At 50.1% G+C, this 18,770-nt stretch overlaps 6 protein-coding genes across 8 annotated transcripts in view; 1 reads left to right on the forward strand and 5 right to left on the reverse strand.

The window, feature by feature from the left end:
• LOC113209237 (glycolipid transfer protein) overlaps positions 1–1,307 on the reverse strand; it is a 2,845-nt gene extending 1,538 nt beyond the window's left edge. Inside the window, exon 1 of the mRNA XM_026426661.2 lies at positions 713–1,307. Coding sequence (XP_026282446.1) covers positions 713–863 — 151 coding nt within the window. The 5' untranslated portion in view covers positions 864–1,307. The remainder of the gene's footprint in view (positions 1–712) is intronic.
• Positions 1,308–1,449: 142 nt separating this feature from the next.
• Positions 1,450–7,689, reverse strand: LOC113209559 (sodium- and chloride-dependent GABA transporter 1-like). The gene is made up of 12 exons (XM_026427139.2): positions 7,366–7,689; positions 6,358–6,679; positions 4,971–5,311; positions 4,503–4,637; positions 4,032–4,335; positions 3,784–3,916; positions 3,346–3,584; positions 3,031–3,247; positions 2,772–2,924; positions 2,462–2,665; positions 2,205–2,372; positions 1,450–2,052 (listed from the first exon to the last, which is right to left on the reverse strand). The coding sequence occupies exons 3-12, from the start codon at positions 5,308–5,310 to the stop codon at positions 1,906–1,908; spliced, it is 2,040 nt and encodes a 679-aa protein (XP_026282924.1). The 5' UTR covers position 5,311; positions 6,358–6,679; positions 7,366–7,689; the 3' UTR covers positions 1,450–1,905.
• A 64-nt stretch (positions 7,690–7,753) lies between these two features.
• On the reverse strand, positions 7,754–15,098 carry LOC113217086 (geranylgeranyl transferase type-2 subunit alpha). The gene is made up of 10 exons (XM_052273480.1): positions 14,987–15,098; positions 11,646–11,756; positions 11,410–11,534; positions 11,123–11,310; positions 9,967–10,164; positions 9,629–9,885; positions 9,073–9,307; positions 8,858–8,986; positions 8,585–8,766; positions 7,754–8,495 (listed from the first exon to the last, which is right to left on the reverse strand). The coding sequence occupies exons 1-10, from the start codon at positions 14,987–14,989 to the stop codon at positions 8,244–8,246; spliced, it is 1,680 nt and encodes a 559-aa protein (XP_052129440.1). The 5' UTR covers positions 14,990–15,098; the 3' UTR covers positions 7,754–8,243.
• Positions 12,080–14,880, reverse strand: LOC113209689 (transcriptional adapter 3-A-like). The gene has a single exon (XM_026427344.2). It carries the CDS (start codon positions 14,878–14,880, stop codon positions 13,273–13,275), a length of 1,608 nt encoding a protein of 535 aa, XP_026283129.1. The 3' UTR covers positions 12,080–13,272.
• LOC113209694 (clumping factor A-like) lies at positions 15,012–17,872 on the forward strand. Of its 2 annotated transcripts, XM_052273471.1 has the most exons (8): positions 15,012–15,140; positions 15,248–15,427; positions 15,528–15,624; positions 15,697–15,757; positions 15,856–17,160; positions 17,258–17,305; positions 17,430–17,543; positions 17,616–17,872. In XM_052273471.1, the coding sequence occupies exons 2-8, from the start codon at positions 15,411–15,413 to the stop codon at positions 17,684–17,686; spliced, it is 1,713 nt and encodes a 570-aa protein (XP_052129431.1). In that variant the 5' UTR covers positions 15,012–15,140; positions 15,248–15,410; the 3' UTR covers positions 17,687–17,872. The 2 variants fall into 2 exon arrangements, with proteins under 2 accessions (XP_052129431.1, XP_052129428.1); XM_052273468.1 differs by lacking the exon at positions 15,012–15,140 and having other exon boundaries at positions 15,149–15,427.
• Positions 17,157–18,770, reverse strand: part of LOC113209671 (sodium/hydrogen exchanger 9B2-like) — a 4,286-nt gene continuing 2,672 nt past the window's right edge. For both annotated transcript variants that reach the window (XM_052273493.1, XM_052273486.1), the window contains one exon: positions 17,157–18,757. In XM_052273493.1, coding sequence (XP_052129453.1) covers positions 18,515–18,757 — 243 coding nt within the window. In that variant the 3' untranslated portion in view covers positions 17,157–18,514. The remainder of the gene's footprint in view (positions 18,758–18,770) is intronic.

The raw sequence follows: 18,770 nt of genomic DNA on the forward strand, positions 1-18,770 counted from the left end.
CGGCCACGGTCTGGAACAGCGCCACCCACAGCAGCGAGATCCCGGACGCGGCGTACATGTCCATCAGCTGGAAGATGTACATGCCGCCCTAGGAAGGGGGGCTTTCGGGAACAAAGTCAGAGAACAATCGAACGAAGTGATGGGCGAACGGGGCAGCGAACGCGCAATAAGAGGTAATGGGGCCCGTTCGATCACAAGAGGGGCCGTTCGATCACGCGTTCACGGCCCGTGTTCGTTCACCGGGCCTCAGCACCCCCTCCTGTGGGGGTGGCCGTCCCAACACGTATCGTGTTACTGTCAACCCTTCCGCCCCCTGCTGGTGCGCCGCCGGTCCGGCTGGGCGGGGCGTACGGCGTCCGTATTACGCAAGCACCCACTCACAAATAAAGATTCTAATCGACACCTTCAACACCCGGAACGATATTAGCGTGAGACGACGAAGCAATAACGTTTCCACGCCATTTGATTGTCACGTTTTAGGATTCTAAGCTACAGAACGTGAAACTCCAGGCCAAAGTGCGTTTTCCACTATGCTGTTAGAGCTGAGTAGCACCGAAAATTTGTGATAACATGAAACGAGGAAACACATGATACGAAGGCTACCATTGACATCAGATAATGAAGGGCAATAAATGTGGGTCGGATCAGAACAAAGCAGCGTCTTGGACGCGTCTGGGTGACACAAAGCAAGTCATGCAGCCATTAGACTCACCAACCAGCGAGACGACGCCGCTCGCCCCCTCCAAGAACTGCACCGTCTCGATCTTGCCGTCGACGGGGCAGGGGAAGGGCTTGGCCCTGGTCGAGAAGATGGTCTCTACGACGCCGACCGTGGCGTCAGTGTCGGCGGGTGTCTCACCCATGGCGGCGGGGCGTCCGTCGCTCTTTGTCAACAGAAGAAATGACGGCTCGACGCCTCGGCGGTCGCCTCACCAGGTTGCCGCCACCAACAGGCGAGCCGCCGGCCCCGCCGGCCCAGACAATGCGGCAGGACTGCCAACGTGACGGCGCCCGCCGGGTATCGCGCGGGAGGTTAAGGAACCGCGAACAAACGAGATAGATAAAAAACCGCCCAAAATAAGAGAGAGAGAGGGTCGCGGCGGGTTGGAGTTGCCTGCGACACAGCGCCGGCCAAGGCGCTCTCCTCTGCGCGGTGCGGTGCGTTGTGCTGCGTAGCGTAGCTGTCCACGCCGCCGCGCCGCCGAGGGCAGATAAGCCCTTTCCCCCCTCCACACTGCGGCCGGCCGCCGCCACCCGCCGCCACCACCGGGGTTGACAGAGTGAGTGAGTAGGATGGGATGCGACAACTTCACACCTTCACGTCACCCGTTTTTACATGAACCTCTATTGACTGGGACGCACCAACACACGCACCTGCGGCGGGGCGCAGTGCTGCGTACGCTGCGTACGCGTCGCGCCACCACCACGAGGAGCGAGCGCCGCCGCCGCCGCCGCTGCTGTTTTGAATGGGTTAAAAATAGTGCGAGACCTGTCGGGCCGCAGCCCTGCACGGCACGGCGCGGCGACCACTACCGGACCGGCGCGGCGCCGAGACGGACGGAGGTGCAGGCTTGTGCATGCGAGCCGGGAGGTGGCGCTGCTGTGCAGTGCGTGATGTGCGGAGAAAGGTAAGGACCCGCGACCAATTTCGTTCAGCCTGGGCTGCGGACACCTTATTTCGGAAATGGTGATTTTATTGCCCGTTTTATTACAAAAAAAGAATGGAGAGAAAAAATATATTGGAATCATCAAACGCTTAATACTATGAACAAACGACCAGATTCTCACTCGTGCGGTAATCGCTAGAAATAGTCCTGTTGAAGTATTGCGATTACGCACACACTCATACACACACAGAGAGAGACACACACGGTGTCGCGATATCTCACGACGACGCCCCACTCGTCACAGCAGCACGGCCTTGCAGTCGGGCGCTTCCGAGGGCGACCCCTGCTGATGAGTCGGTGACGCAAGGGGCGACCTCTCCAGCACGAGGGTGGGCCGCCGCTCCAGGTTGGGCTTCACCTCCGCGGTGAGGCCCTGCGCGAGGCGCTGCGAGAGACCAAAACACGAGAATCACCGCTCAGCCTCTACCAGCCCCCCATACTTCCCAGCGACCGACCAAGTCTTGAAAACGGGAGGTCAAAACGAAAACGATTATTCATTTAAAGAAAGGTAGGCCCCGTCCCCGGCACGACGCTCACCTCCGCAAAAGTTCCCTTGGTCGCGAGCATGTAGTACACGGCGTAGCCGGGGATCCAGAGCATGGACGCGCAGGAGATCAGCAGCCCCACGGCCTCGCCCCAGCCCGGGTAGTCGTAGTCGCCGTAGCGCATTGGGAGGTACTGCACCACGGACCAGAGGAAGATGACCTGTGGGCAGTTTATACATAGTGCTCGTCGTACATACATACACAGGACTGCAGTGTTCAAGGTGTTGCTCCAGGGGCTGCAGGACTGACCAGCATGACCGCAGGGGCGAGCACGAGCCAGCACAGGCGCCAGAAAGGGCCGGGCCTCACGCCGGTCATCTCGCGCACGCACAGGGCGAAGCGGTCGACGCCGAACACCCACGAGACGGCCACGGTCTGGAACAGCGCCACCCACAGCAGCGAGATCCCGGACGCGGCGTACATGTCCATCAGCTGGAAGATGTACATGCCGCCCTAGGAAGGGGAAGAGGTGAAGAGTTATGCGTGATTATTTGGTCCGACGGAAAGAAATATTCATCCATAGGTTTTTGATTCGGTCCGACTGGTCGAGCAGGCCCACCTGCGTCACCATGGGGATCGCGAGCAGGAACATGAGCGAGCACACGGCCAGGGTGAAGAGCTTCCGGCGGGGCTGCAGCTGCTCCGGCCACTTATCCACCATGCCCGTCACGAACGACTCCACGTTGCAGAACTCGCTGTCCACGCCCAGGATCTGTCCAGGACAACAGAAAATCATTCACTGCATGTCGACGAGGGGCGGGGCGGCGGCGGCGACACGTCCCAGGACGGCGAAAGGGGGCCGCCGTCGAGGACCGTACCAGCAGCATGAAGAAGAAGATGAAGGCCCAGGCCGGGGCGCCGGGCAGCAGCTGCACCACCTCCGGATAGGTGATGAACACGAGCCCCGGGCCGCTGGACACCACGCTGGACACGTCCTTGCCCTGCACGTGCGCGATGTAGCCCAGGATGGAGAAGGTGATGCCGCCCGCCAGCAGGCACGTGAGGCTGTTGACCACGCACGTGATGATGGCGTCCCTGGGGACAAAAGCGTCGTCAACTCGATACCGGAAGTCCGCAAGCGCTGAGCGCGCGCTTCTTTAAAATCAAAACGCGCGGATCCGCGACCCCCTCACTTGTGACAGTTGTGGTGGAAGGCGTTGTAGGAGCCGAGCGCGGGCAGCGTGCCCACGCCGATCGAGTACGAGAAGAAGATCTGCGTGGCGCCGTCGATCCACGGCCCGGCCGACAGCAGGGAGGACCAGTCCGGCACCAGAAGGAACACGAGGCCGTCGACGGCACCGGGGAGGGTGACGGCGCGCCCGGCGAGCACCAGCATGATGGCGTACGGGAAGAGCGCGGTGAACCACACGATCTGTCCGGGAGCACCAAGGGAGATGGCAATGAGTAGAGAACAAGTTGTCAGGTGTACCACAAACATTTTATCCACCGAATAAACTCTTCCCCTTCTTTACGAGCTTGGTAAAATAGCGCGGATCACATTAAAATATTTTCTGATATTTTCTGTTTGATTCACGGAGTACATCGATTCCCAATAAACACGAAACACTCACCTTGCCGCTCTGGTGCAGGCCTCGGCAGATGATGAGGTAGACGAGAAGCCACCCCAGCAGCAGGCAGCCCAGCAGCTCCCACTGCATGCCGCCCAGCTCGTCCAGGCCCGCGCTCAGCTGCAGCACGCGCCGGCTGCCGCACAACCACGTCACCGTCACCGCCAATTCAGGCAATTCACGTCGACACGACGACGTCGACGTCAATCGACTTTTGACGGCGCTTGGGCCTGATTCCGCCGAGGACTTACTCCCAGAACTCCTCCACGGGCGTGCTGCGGCGCAGGGTCTGGTTCCCCAGGGCGGTGAGCAGGTCCCCGTCGCCGGACCCGTCTGTCAGCGCCGCCGACGACGGGCCCGACAAGTCCAGGCTCCGGTTGGCGCCGCCCACGCCACGCGAGCACTGCTCCGAGTTCCACCAGTTGCCGCACGACTCCCACGGCAAGCCGGGCAGCACCGTGAACGTGGCGATGAGGTAGAACAGCGTCCAGGCCACGATCACGCAGTAGTACACGTCCAGCAGGAACACGATCGCCATGGTGGCGTAGCCCGTACCTGCGACCAGACAGTGTGCCGCTCAGGAAACTCACTCCGCTATCAAAACATTGCTACAAATGCCAAAGAAAACTAGTGCATAGGAACTGAACCACGTTTTGCTCCTTGGCAAACCTAGTGGTCTCTGGTCTTTAGCGAACGCGGCGAGTTATTCCCGCCAAGCGTACCTCTGAGGATGGGGCACAGTGTGCCGACGAGGGTCATCCCCCCCGCACCGAGGTACTGGCCCAGGGCCACCTCCTGGAAGAACATGGGGATGCCGCAGAACACCATGGCGACGAAGTACGTGAGCAGGAATGTCCCTGTGGGACGGAAAGACAAAGATGGTGTTACTTGTCGTTGAGCACTAGCGGTATCGAGTGCGAGCGCCATGCGGGTAGGCAACCGAGGTGCACGCCTGGCATGCGGCATAGTATCAACAGCATGGCAGGCTGACAACCGCTGCAGGTGGCTGGCTCAGGGAGGGCGGGCCCGCGCCAGTCACCACGAGTGCTTATGAGACAGTACTTCGTGTAGGTGTTGGGCCCGCCCTCCTTGCACCCCTCTTTCTCGCACCCTTGGCTGACAGCAGTCGAGCCCAACTACAGGGCCGCGTCGGGTCGGGAGTCGAACCCGCGCAGCACCAGCATGCTCACCTCCGCCGTTCTTGTAGCAGAGGTAGGGGAACCTCCAGACGTTGCCGAGGCCCACGGACACCGAGATGCAGGAGAAGAGGAAGTCGAGCTGGTTGTCCCAGCCGCCGCGAGCGCCCCGCCCGGCCCCGGGCCCGCCGACCAGCGCGCCGGCCTCGACGTGGGCGAGGGAGAGCCGGGCGACGGCGCGCGGCGTCAGCGTCTGGTTGCCGAGGAAGGAGTAGGTGGCCTTCTCCGTCGGGGTGCCCGCCGAAGAGCGCCTCCTCATCGAGAGCCTCCTCAGGGAGGGCCTCCGGGTGCCGGGCGCCGGGGCGCCACCCCCGTCAACGCCCTGCTGGGGCATCCTGCGCAGAGCCGAAGGTGGCCGTTGTACGCTGACACTGGCCGCCCCGCCCCGATACCGAAGCGGTCCGCGGGGGCGCTTTGCCAAAGGCGCTTGGCTCCACAGGAATAGAGCACAATGCGCCGAGTCTTTTCCCTCTGCCACTTGTCACTCTAGCCTGGCGTCGACGCAACTTTGAAGCGGTGCAGGGGCGCGGGCGCGAGGCGCGGCGGCAGGTGCGCGAAGCTGAAGCTGAAGCGAATCCCGCACGCACGCCCGCACACGCCTCCCCAAAGCAGAGTGCTGTTCAGGCCAGATAGTCTGAGAGGGTCGTGGGTTCGAATACCGGGCCGGCGTGATGGACGGTGTATGAAGAGGTGCCCCACCCCAGCGTTTCTCCTTGACCAGCCCCAAGCTCGCCTCGGCCAAGGTCAAGAGCGGCGCCCCGCCCGCACTCGCTCGGGATGAATCGAGCTGCGGGGGCGGGTGGCGAGAAGCCGTGTACTATACACCGCCAAATTCATTTTCAAATGCCAAGAGGGTGGTGCGGCGGTCCCGGGCGGTCCGCGGCGGTCCAAGTGCATGACCTGCCGTCCACTTGGCACGCCCCGCGCCGGCAGACAATGGGGTCGAAGCCCGCCCCGCCCCACCACGCCCCGCGGACCTGCCGCCCTTGTGCAACCCAACCCGCACCACGACCGCGGCCACACCGCCAGCAGCAGACTTAATAATCCCCCAGATCGGTGCGTTACAGACGTTGGCCAGGAAGAAATGTACTACGTCTCTTGGCACACGAGGGGGGTGGGAGGAGGCGATGGTCGGGAAGTAGAGTTTGACCTTTCACTTCGGGACGCGTCTCGTGGGGTGACGGCGGACGTGGTAGTATGCCAACAGAGATCTGTTAAGGATATGATGACGACCCTCGTGTGACAAGGGACATGTGTATAGGATGCACCTGTCGAAAAAGGGCGTGTAAAGATAGGCTTGCGCGTATTCGCGTGAGCACAACTTAACACGCCCATGTGGAAAAGTATGGATGTTGCAGAACAATCATACGGAATGGCTCACCTGGTGGAAGAAATAAATTGAAGATACAACTGTGCCCACACAGCGTCGACGTCGCTCTCTTGAAGCAGAGGCGTCCGGGAAACGCACGTCTCAACGGCAACAACCGTATTTTGGTTATTTACCCGCAATTAACACTGCAGTTTCTCGTATCGTATCACTTATCACAGCTGCACGTCAAATTGAACGCAAAGGTGAATGGAATAATGTTATTCCACCCAAGTCCACCAGGCAGAGTCGTGTCTGGAGCAGGGGACCTGGCGGGGGCGTTTCCAACGCATGGTGCGTCCGTGGCCGGTGCAGCCCGCTCGCCCTTTCCAGGATCCTGTGGGCAGATATAGCTCGACGATAGAAATAAGCGCAAAACCTCCTGTAAAACGAAACGCGCAAATCGTCTCCACATGGATCCCATACACCGAACGGGTCCCGGGTCCAACACATGTCGGGTCAGCGCAGGGCCGGGCCCGGGTCGGGCAACGCGCCAGCCGCCTTGTGTTGCCCTGCTCACACTGCGGCGCCCGTGCCCGCTCGGCCACAAGAACCACCAGAGCCTGCAGATGCGGTAAGCGCAATGACGTTTGTCGACTTTCGGGAGCGCAGCTGGCTGACCACCGTCGTCGCGCACCCGGGAGACAACCTCGTGGCGGTCGTCCCAAGTTGCTGGGCTCCCGCTGCTCCCGGCGGCGCGGGGAACGCATGGCACGAGGCGCGGGGCGGGGGTCGCCCCACGTCGGTTCCGTGTCACTTAGAGGGTGCCCGCTTATGGCCCACAGTCCTGCCACTCTCCTGCCCAATGTCACGAACTTTCCATTCGAGTTGGCGAAATGGATCGTGATCGAGTACAGTAGGCCGGCCTCGGGGAGGCTTTGCCCGCCTCCGAGAGGGAAGCCCTAGAGCGCCCGGCCGCGGCGCTGCGGCAGAGGGTGTTGCCCGGGCCACCCCCCAGGCCACCCCCGCGCTCTCGCCAACCGCCTTCGACCACCCTCAAAGGCCCGGCCATGTGGATCTCACCTCGAGAACCAGGACGGGGGACGGGTACGGACGCGGCGGCTCGCCCGGCTCGAGCTGCCCTGAACGTCGCAGCGTTCACCTCAGACTGGTACTGGTCACACGCAGGTGCCCTGCTGCACTGTTCTCCTCGAGAGGCACGACGCTCCTCGCGCCCGGCCCGGCCTCTTTTGACAGCCACTTCCTCGTCGACGACGGGGAGGTGCCCGTGACGAACAGTCCGCCGTCCCGCTGGTCCACGCTAGAACCCGGCAGCGCGCTCGGGACAGACTGGCAGGGCTGAGGCCGCGGCGCTGTGGGCGCGCCGCCCAGATCACGTCCGACCCCCGCCCTTGCCTCTTCTGCAGCCCTTCGGCCACCCCCAGCTGATTCCTTACATCTGCACACTTCGGTCTTTGCTTTCAGATTTTTATTCAATAGTTCAATGAACAGTTTGGAAAAATACAATTATTGTAATTAGGAACCACAAGCCGTGTGGTGGTTTTAAATTTCACACTACCCTAAATCACTACAGTGATAGAAAATAACATGTGTACTGATGACTTATGGCATATGCCTCAGCGATATCCCTCGATAAATATCCTTAACAAATCACAGGTACCAGGTGGCTTAAAATCCTCCTCATCCAATTCAGATATACTGTACCGAAAACACACGTTTTGGGCGGGTAGCATACTCGGAGCCACGCGGCCATGGTTTAAGAGGATATGCAAACCCGCCCGAGCACGTGCATGCGGTACAGTACATCTACAAGGAAGACGGAGCTTTTCGGTCACCACCGGTAGAACAGGAATGCAATTATTATTACAAAAAAATACAGTAGAGGCAATTTGAAAATTAGTCTTATAAATTAGTGTTGATACTAGTTTTGGTAGCGCGGGCTAGATATGCTCTCCATTGAGTGTGCTCAGGCTAGGCAGGATCGCAAGCACCTTCTTCTGGAATTCTTTTTGGTCTCCCTTAGCAACAGGATTGCCTCTAAGGTCGAGGATTTGTAAGCAGGGACAGGCAGACAAGGTTGCCAAACACTCCAAATCATCCAGGGCGTTTTCCCGTAGCGAGAGGCTGCGTAAACTAGGCATAGCCGGCCACCCAGCAAGGGAGGACACCTCATTCCGGTCCAGCGACAGAGACTAAAACCAATAATTGTGGTGTCAGTTTATACAAAATTGCGCTCATTGAATATTATATTTTCTACAAGTGCAACAAAAATGGAGTTTACCTCGCAACACTGAAGAGCGGCCAGGTGGGAGAGGGGCCTTCGCAGGTGGTTGTCATTGAGGATAAGGGTCTTCACGAGGGCGAGCAGGGGCGCGTGGTAGAGGGCAGTCAGCGACAACCCGGTGAGGTCCACGACGTCACCCCGTTGGCGCTCTAAGGTGTACTCGACCAGAAGACGACTCCCTGGCAGGCATTCGAAAAGGTAACAGATAAGGATCACATGGTGGACGCACGGTGTCGCAGAATGGGAGAGGTGCTGCGACCAAATCCTTACTCAGGTCCCTGTAGTAGTTGGCGCGCTGGTAGTCCAGCTCCACCAGCTCGTCCAAGGTGTGCATAGTCTCTGCCTCGTACACGTGGCGGTCGATGGTTTGCATCAGCAGCACCGTCGTGAGCAACGTCCCTGCAACACCGTAGCCGTTTGTCAGTCGGCCGACCCGGGCGGCACTGGGATTAGAACCTATACTCGCAACAACCCCCGCCACTCACATTTGCTATCAGGGTCGAACTCGAGCAGCTGCTTGCACGCGTCCAACTCCTCCAGCATGACCGAGGACAGGGCCGGAGACAGGGGCGCGCCAAAGTCTGGGGCCACGGCGAGCAGCGCGCTCAAGCCGTCGGCGGACACCTCGAGCTCCGCGGTGACGCTGTGCCCGTCCACATCCAGCCCGAGGTACACAGGCCCGGGCAACGGTTGGGGCAGTGGCAATGTCGGCGTGAACACCTGCGAGAGAGGGACGGTGGGCAGTGTTAGGATCGTCCAGAAAGTACGTCCGTCATTCGCCGCTACGAAACTGCAAAGTTAGGCCGACGCAAGCTCTCATGGCGCCTGGTAGGTAGGCAACATCTTGCCTGCAGTGCATGCGCGTACTGCGGGTTGGCCTACCCCGGGTCTCGCAGGCGCCGAGCTCCCGTAATTTGCCGAATTGAAAAGAGATTGTAATGTAAAAAAATTTAAACCAGCAACAAGCTTAACTGCCGAACGAATTTGAGAAACACGGACGAGGATTCATGGGCTGGTTCGTGGTACGTGTGTGTTACCCACCCACACACTGCTGGAAGACTGCCCATCAGCGGTTCGCCACGTTCCTGCCAGAGGTTCCCTCCCGGCCCCAATCAGGAACTGGAGACCGAGCGGCGCGCGGATTGGGTGCACCAGGGTCGCCAAGCACCTCCCCGTCGAGAGCAGGGCGCGGGTAATGGCCTGGCAGGGGCGACTGCGCCCCAGCAGCCAGCGCTGGTAGAACCACGCGCTCTGGTCTGTCGGGTCCGTGAAAGCCGCGTTCTGCACCAGCTCCAGCTCTGCAGGCCAAAAGCCGAGAAGAAATGTTAGAGGTGAAACGCGAATCACCGACCTGAAAGTACGCGCGGTCGAACTCTTACCCTCCTTATGTTTGGCCTCCGTGACAGGGCGCACACCCATCGGGTCGGGCTGCACCACGGGCAGAAGTTTGCTCCGGTAGTGCCAGCATGAGTAGTTGGAGAAGTTGACGGCGATCTTCTCGTCCGTGAAGTCCAGCTCCTTCTGTGCCGGAACCTGAGCACGGCGGACCACGAAGCGCCGGTAGTCCCAGCAGTGGACTGCAAAGTTGTCACGGGTTGAGATATGCGGTGGGTTCAAACGGGATGTTTTTCGAATAGAATTTTCATACTTTGAAAATTCTGTCCAAGAGATACTATAGTACAGTCAATTCTCGTTAGTGCGACTCAGCGGGCAACAGGGGACCAAATCGTTATAACGGGGAAATCGTAGTAGCGGATTTCCCCGTTATAACGATTTTACCGTTTTTTTGGTGAAAAATCGTTGTATCCGGGAAAACCGACAATTTAGCAGAGTTTTAGTACGTGTAAGCTACCATAAGCTATTAAACAGTGCCTTATACATTTATTACACTAAGCATACCCCGAATTTCCATAGAAAAGTTAGCCCTTGTGATGTTTCAAAATAAGTGACTTCTTTACCAAATCTTAAATTTAGGTCATGTTATTACTTGACAGTATGTTGGCTGTTACATTACTCTATTGTACAATATTCTATTGTAAATTTTGAACTGTTTGTACCGGGTGTTGCATAAAAGACACAGGTGCGGGCGGGCGTGCCTACCCGCTCTGCCCGTAAGGCGCCATAGCCCCTTGGGTAGGCAAACCCGCCCGCACCTGTGTCTTTTATGCAACACCCGGTACAGTAAAAATATTTTACACTTTGATTCAATGGCTTATATTCTAACCCAATATCATGTACTACGGTTCCTTTGTACAATTATGTAGTTGGCACTGTTTATCCAGGTTCGAGCGACCCGTTTTAGCCCATAAGTCGGGCGAGTTTGCACTAAAAATCGTTCAATCCGGTAAAAATTTTCGTTAGGGACGCCCCAAACCCGTCGTTCTAAGGGGTTTTTCGTTATAAACGGGATTCGCTATACACGGGATTTTTAGCATACAAAAGCATGCAAATGACATGGGACAACGGAAAAAAATCGTTATAACGGGGTAATCGTTGTATCCGGGCGTCGCACTAACGAGAATTGACTGTACTCACAGTTGCGCTCGTCCAGGCTGAGGAATTTAGTGCAAAGGGTGAGCTCTCGCTGCCAATCCGGGCGGGGCATGTGGTCCATGGTCCAGGAACGGTGGTGCCAGGCGCAGTAGGACTTGGGATTGGCACGAAGGCACGTCTCAGTAAGGAAACGCTCCGACTCCAAGCGCCTCTGCAGCTCATCCTCACTCCTGCTCAGGATTGCAACACGCAAAACTTAAGTGGGTAAACAAATGAACTGGTCAGCCATTTAAAGTCCTAGAATAGCAGGCACGACAGGAACTACTCACACAACCTCCTTTAGGTGTTCCAAAATTTCTCTTCGGTAGTTCCATAACGAGTGGATATCGGGAATCATTTCTAAGATTTGCTGAGAGATTTGAAGTCCTTCCTCATCCTTTTCACCCGCTTGCCTCTATAATAATTATAATTTTAAAAAACATAGTTTTCACAAGTTTGTTTGTTTTTATCAAAAATTAAACACATTAAAGTTTCTTTATTTTTGTTTTGTTTTGGGGTCCGTTACCTTTTCAACAATCCTGCCAAATGCCGCTCTGTACTGCTTGACTTTCTGAGCACGTTTCTGTCGCTTCTCCTCCTCCTGCTCCTTGGTTGTCTTCACCTTGAGTCTTCCATGCTAAAAACAGAAAATTTAGGAGTTGAGTAACATATTTTTTGTTCTACATTTCTTAGTTGTTCATCCCATTAGAAATATGGTATGCCAGCTACTTAGTCACAAGATGTACCTCTTGCTCTGCAGTAGTGCCATTACATCATTTCTCTGATAATCTGATGTAAACTGAATTTATTCAAGAGAGCACTTCATTCTCTGAATCCTTAACATATCTCATCTCCTGAGGTCTCAGTTAAGTTTTGTAACATCGATGCAACCGATTTAATAACAAATTTTTGAAAGAACACCAATGATAACACAGGAATAGGAGTAAAGAAGAACCAAAATTATGATAACATAGATATTTTTTATTTTTGTAATAGAGTTACAGGTACATAAGCAAACATAACTGCACACCACCAAATAGGTGACACTGTCAGATTTTTCACTCCTATCCAATGCCCAAACAAACGTCTCTGATAATTGTACAATCAGCAAGATCAAGTTTGACTAGACAAAATTAAGTGAGAGCTGACAATATCTTTCTTCTCCAATTGAGCAAAAATCAATACAACCTCAACTCTTTTAGGTGGAATGCTTATACCTAATATACCCCATAAAACATATATGATAAATAATATTGTGCAAAATTTTTGTTTCCACATGACACTAGAACACATTTTTAATGCAACAACATAAAAACCTAAGCCAATTTTCACAAAAGCTTCGGATAAATAAAAGAAATAAGGCAGCATTTTGCAACAATTATTTTGTAAAAGTACACAAGACAATTTTCTTGCTTGGAAAGGAGAAATTAATCTTCCCTCACCCTGGAGATAGACAAAAATAAAGAAACAAAACAAACAACAACAAAAAAAACAACTTAGATTTCTCACTTATTGCATGAGATGAGAATGAGTAGAATAAAATGCAGATAGAAAAAAGTTGTAACTTGTACTTTACATGAGCAATTTTAAATTGCTAGTCCTAATCCATATGAGATAAGAAATAACAAAGGAAATAAAAGAACAATGCCATTCATAACAAAGTACTTCAAACAGAGTGAAGTTTTGTAACCCGTAGATATCTTTAACAATGGCACAAAAGTAAAGCTCAAAGTTACTACAGTATTAAAAAAAAATTATGAGAGAGAAGAATGAGTTACATGAGAAACGAATTTAAGGTACAAAGAGATAAGCTACATCTAGGGTTGTTCTCACATATCTGCATCCTCATCAGCCATAAGGACATTTATACAAAAAAAAAAATATAACGCACACACAACATACTAGACACATAAAGTTTTAGACGCTATAATTCAATGAAGGTCCACTACCTATACTTTGGAATTATCACGAGACACAACGAATCCAATTTAAATGAATACAAGAATAATGTTGAATCAAGAAATTTACAGTTAAAAATTGCACCAAAAATTTAACAGTTTGCTCAAAACTCTCGGGTGTTATGACAGTTGAATTTAAGTGCCAAACTTGCATGGAAAAAACTAAAACCATTACAAAGAAAAAAAACAACAGTACTAGCTCTCTGTTTTTGAGTTCCATTTATGCTCCAGAAATTCAATCTGTCTGATAATTTGATCCCTTTCTTTCAGGGTTTTCCAGGCCTGATCAACATCTTCCTGTGAAATTGTTTGCTTGGCAAGTTTAGCAGATGTACGAGTGTGATAAATGTCAATGACAGAGTCATCAACTTCTTGGAGCTTCCTCTTTAAATTTTGAATTTTGAACTGTTTGGCCATAATATTTGTTAGATTTACCAGGGTACAGCTGTTATGGTCCACAACTAACTTCAGTTCTGCTTGGGTTCTTTTCAATTCTTCTAATACACTCTGAGAGGGAACTACACTTCTACTGGAAGTTTCAAATTCCCCCAGTGCCTCCTTCTCCAGACGGAACTTTCTGTCCAAGCACCTCCTTTGGTGCTTTCGTGGAATGTCACTGCTGGTGCTTGAACTACTAACAGAATTTGGGCGAGATGTTTTCAAAGATGTTTTGTCATCTTCCTCTTTTTCAACTTTTACTATGACATTACTGTCCTTGCTTTCCTGTAAAGGTACAACTGGAGGGGGAATTTCTCCCAAAAGGGCTGCCATCAGCTTACTGGTGGCTGGTGTTGGAGGAGGGGACACAGGTGGAGGGAGTCTCTCAGCACTTGTACAAAGAGTCCGCTTAAGGGCCAAAGAACATTCCCGAAATTTCCTTCTAATTGCACTGCCAATACTCTCAGAGGTACGAGCAGTATTAGGAGATACAGGGGAGTTAGATGTTGTCGGGGAAGAAGCCGAAGAAGAGGCAGTGCAGGAATCCTGATTTTCCATTAAATTTTTCAAATCCCATTCTTTTGTAAAATGCTCGCCTAGGGGAGGTATGTTATACAATAATGGGACCTCAGTTTGATTTTGACTCAGGGTATCGCAGATTACATTGTAAGTATCATTTGAGATATCGCAACAATACGGATCAAGGGCATTCCAGAATTTGTGTGACACAAAATCCTTCTCTAATTGTTTACCACGTGGCTTTGTCTTAGGAGCAACATCAGGTCTTTTCTTAAGCATTTTTGAACGTTTGCACGGAGGTGGGGAAGAGTTTGGAGATGGAGCAGTGGGTGGCACTTTTCCCAACTTCTTTATAGGGACTTGGACAGGTGGCCGGCTTATTGACAGCTTGTCGTCAGAATTGGGTGGAGTAGGAGCTGGTGATGGAGCTGGGGCCGATATAACAGCACGTGTCTTGCGCTGTTTACGCCCCCTACCCGAAGGAACCGTTTCCAAACTTTTCAGAACAGTCAGCTGATCATTCATCTGAGACAAGCGCACCACAACAGAACTGAGCAGAGTTTCTAGCTCAAGCTGAAGAGCATCCAAATCCTCGCATCCAAGAATCCGTATGCCCGCCTCCTCATCCTTACACTCTTTCACTGTTCCCATGCGAGGCAGTGCCTCACTGGACACCCGTCGCAGTGAGGGCCATGGGATGAGGCATGGCTCAACACCAGCCCCTGGCCCTGAACTTGAACCTGTCACTGCCCGAGTAGCTTTCGCTGGGGCCGAGGCTGTTGGGGCACGACTTGCCACTCGCTTCTTCTTGAAGGGGCGACCCCGCTTTTGAGTCTTCTTCGCCATTCTGTCGGATCACACGCGATCGAACACGACGACTTTCGAAGAAACACCGTCACCACCTACGCCCCTTAAAACGGAGGGAAGATTTCATGCCATTTCAACTACCCACCATTTTGGATTTGTCCGAAAAGCCCGTGCCTTGTCAACGTAGAATGACAACACTACTCGTCTCGTCTGCTTATGTTTTGTTTTTTTGTTGAACCGGAACAGTTGACAAACGCATTTCTATTTTCTGTGAATACCTAAATCTTGCTTATTGCCAGGTGTGTTGTGTTGTTAGCTGTAACTGCTTACCGGTTGCTGCTTCATTATTGTTTGAATTTAAAGTTTGAAATTGAATTGGGTTGACTGTTTGAATTATTTATTTAAGTTTGATCAAGCGAAAGCATTAGCCTAAGCATGGAGTCCATGCATGAAGCGGCACGCCTGAAATGATGCTTAGAATCCCAAACACCAACACCTCAAACATCTATTTTCAAGAATTCTAAAATAATTGTTTAATTTCTTCCTTATTTATAAAATATATCTTCGCCATGCCTAGAACTGTCATGTAAGCGGGCGGTATAAAGTATATGTTGTAGTTTTCAGTTTTAATTTATGTCTTCCGCCAAATTATTTTTACTTCATTATTCAATTTCATTTAATTTTAGGCAACTTGAAATGAACGATTCACCATTACTAAGAAAAGACACTATGAAACATCGAATTTCTAAATGGAGCAGCTTCTTTGAGAAGCTCGAAAATAAGGTAAAATATGAAATAAAATATAAATACAACTGGATTGCTTTAAATGGTCTCACTGTACTTTTTGTCGATTAGGTTCACAACTCTCTTCATGAGGAATCTGACACAGAAGAAATCTCTTTTGAAACATTTGCTGGTAGGAAAGAAACAACTTCAATTTTGGAGTCATCATTTATTAATTGATTTATCTTAATTTATATCTAATACGTTTCCTTGATTTTTTAAAAATAAAAGTTGACCCAAAGTTTAAGTCTGCAGACGAAGAGTATAGAAAAGCCAGAGTATCATTATTGCAAGAGCTTGGTATCACTGAAGATGAAGTGTCACAAGTTGCAAGTAAAGATAATGATGAAGGCAGCGAGGAAGACTCTGCTGGTGCAACTACGTCTGATGAACAGGGTAGTGAGAGCTCTGATAATGAAGTCAGCTGCGATGAAGGCAGTCAGAAAGACTCTGCCTCTGATGATGAACATGGTTGTGAGAGATCTGATAAAGGAGTTGGCCCTCAAAATAAAAAAGAATTTGGAAAATCGCTGAAACATCTCCGTAAAGGAAAAGTATCATTACTACAGGAAGATAGTAATTCTGAAGATGAATTAGCTCAAGTGAAAGGCAGCGATATTGATAAAGACTGTGCTGCAATTGAATCTGACGACGAGCAGAGTAGTCAAAGCTCAGATGATGACTTTAGCCCCAAATACAAAATAGATCCAGAAACATCACTGAGACAGCTCAGAAAAGAAAAAATTTCATTTCTACAGGAAGACAGTGTTTCTGATGATAAATTGGCTCAAAATGAAGGTAGAGTTATTGACAAAGACTGTGCTGCTATCGTATCTGGCAACAAGCAGAGTAGTCAAAGCACTAATGAAGATTCAGATAACCCATCTAAATTAGGTAAAAATTTGGATAAAATCCTAAAATTTAACAAGAACCAAGTTGATGAATCAATATCAAATTTAGGACAGTGTGAAAACTCGGAAAACACCTTTAGATATAAGAGACTAGAATCAACACTCAATGATGTGGAGAGTGGGTGTGAACACACACCGTCCAAACTCAACACTTTAACTTCACTTGAAAATCTGAATTATTCAAGTACTAGTAGTACCAAAAGATTTCAGTTGGTAAAGGGAAATCAAAACAAAGAAAGAAATTCCTCATGTAGCTCTCTCATTTCAAAGAGAACTGCAAAGAGTTTATTAAGGAATCTGGAAACTGCAGATAATAATGGAGCAGAAAACATTCCTGTAAGTAATCTTGTGCTTCATGGGGGCCAACACACCTCTCCTGAGAGAACCAATTTGAAGAAGAAAAGGACAGGTGATACCTCAAAGACGTGTCACAGAAAAATTTATAGCAAAACTTTGAGGGGTGGAGTTGATGGAATCCTAATCAATGACAGTTCTTTGCCCTTTAATTCTGTCTGCACTAGACACAAAGATGATGGGTCACTGAGACCAAATGTCAAGGAAACAGAGATACAGGATACATCTGGGATTTACACGCCACATCCACAAGACTCGTCAACACAACAAGGTAAAATAAAGTTTCTAATAAATTCTTAAATCACAAAATATTTACATTTTATTGGACAGCGTAATTAAAATTTGTCTGTCTATGTTTATGTCTTTAGATTTTAATAACAAGGTGCCTGAGAGCAAAGCTGATATTATTGAGATGTGTAAGTTTTTATCCCTTGTCTGACCTACTTGAAATGGGAACTTAGCTTCAAGAACTACAATTAACTTCACTAGCAGGTAAAGGAACTGTGTGTGTTCTTGATGCAGTATTTTGATTTCTTTCAGATAATCAATATGCACTGTGGAAACTTCAGAAGAGACGAAAATCAGGATGTGGATCTCTTCATATAGTTTCAAATTTAAATGAAGAACCGTCAGATGAAAACAAATTGGTGCCCAGTAAGGAGAACTTTGTTAGAGTATTTGAAAGTTTTCTATCTTGCCTTATCATTAATAATATTTTCTCTGCAGTTTCATCACCAGTTGTGCACAAGCCTGTGCTAACACCGCGAAGATTCTCATTGAAAAAGACGGTATACTAGATCTCTGTGGCCCATGTTTTATTGATAGTCCCTACAACCGTTAAACAATGATTGTCGCCATGTTCTTTTTAATTGTGTCTATCATCAATTTTAATCTCTATCCAAGATTTCTTGGCATAGTTAAAATTTTAAAAGAATTATTATAGCTAATTAAAATATATATGATCTTGTGTTACATGTACAGTACTAGTTTTATCTCTTAATTATTAATGTATACCTGCTAAGCACAACTGTACATTTATCAGTCAAGCATGAAAAACATTTTTTAGTCAGTCAATTTTTGGTCAGACTACATACTTACCATTTAGCTTATAACTATAGAAAAGATACAAGTAAAGTCAGAAAAATTTGGCTGTTGTGGTAACCACTATCATAATAGATGCTAAAAGTAAGTAAACATTCTCCAGAAAAATGATACCCTACAAGCCAATAATTTTCTTTTAAAATAAAGACATATAAGTAGAACAGTTAAAAAAAAAAAAAAAAAAAAAGATATCACAGCAAGAAATCACAATTTTTTAACTGTTCTCTCCCAAGGGAAAAATAATTCTAAAAATTTACTTTAAAATGATGATAATAAGTACATCAATCTAAAAACTGATAACGCAGCTACATACTGTACTTTACTTACCCTATTCTAAGCTGCACCTATTCTTCTGATTTTGAAACCCAAAAGTAGGGGTCTAGCTTAGAATCGAGTGCCCGTTTTGAAGGGACCATATGGAAGTCTTTCATTTTACTCCCCTTTACGATTTGAGGTGCGACTGATTCACATGCGGCTTGGAATTGAATAAGTACCAAAGTACCATTAGCTACCTGGCTGCAGACTCAATTGATCATTTGCAGCTCTGTACTTTGCTGCCCACGAGGCTGCCCAACTTCATTACCACTCTCCTCTCTTTTGCTTCTTGTTAAAAGAACAGGGCCTAAATGTTGTATTGCGATTGCGCCAATTGGAGCAGTCAGAATTATTGACAAAACTGCAATTGTCAGTACTTGACTGGCATAGTGAATTGTTGTATGATCATCAGTAGACCGCGCCATATCCAGTGCAACTGGTCCTAAAACAGCCTTAAAAAAAATA

The sequence above is a fragment of the Frankliniella occidentalis genome, unplaced genomic scaffold (genome assembly GCF_000697945.3).
Source record: "Frankliniella occidentalis isolate FOCC.00 unplaced genomic scaffold, Focc_3.1 Scaffold7, whole genome shotgun sequence".
NCBI classification, from domain to species: Eukaryota; Metazoa; Arthropoda; class Insecta; order Thysanoptera; family Thripidae; genus Frankliniella; species Frankliniella occidentalis.

Coding starts and splice junctions, on each gene's coding strand:
- LOC113209559 (XM_026427139.2), bottom strand. CDS start 5,310: ATGCCCCAGCAGGGCGTTGACGGGGGTGGCGCCCCGGCGCCCGGCACC. Junction 4,638..4,970: donor CTGCTACAAGAACGGCGGAG/GTGAGCATGCTG, acceptor TCCGTCCCACAG/GGACATTCCTGCTCACGTAC. Junction 3,248..3,345: donor TTCCACCACAACTGTCACAA/GTGAGGGGGTCG, acceptor TTTTGTCCCCAG/GGACGCCATCATCACGTGCG.
- LOC113209689 (XM_026427344.2), bottom strand. CDS start 14,880: ATGGCGAAGAAGACTCAAAAGCGGGGTCGCCCCTTCAAGAAGAAGCGA.
- LOC113217086 (XM_052273480.1), bottom strand. Junction 10,165..11,122: donor CAGCCTGGACGAGCGCAACT/GTGAGTACAGTC, acceptor ACAACTTTGCAG/TCCACTGCTGGGACTACCGG. Junction 8,496..8,584: donor CCGCTCTTCAGTGTTGCGAG/GTAAACTCCATT, acceptor TATTGGTTTTAG/TCTCTGTCGCTGGACCGGAA.
- LOC113209694 (XM_052273471.1), top strand. Junction 15,625..15,696: donor TTGAGAAGCTCGAAAATAAG/GTAAAATATGAA, acceptor TTTGTCGATTAG/GTTCACAACTCTCTTCATGA. Junction 17,306..17,429: donor AGCTGATATTATTGAGATGT/GTAAGTTTTTAT, acceptor GATTTCTTTCAG/ATAATCAATATGCACTGTGG.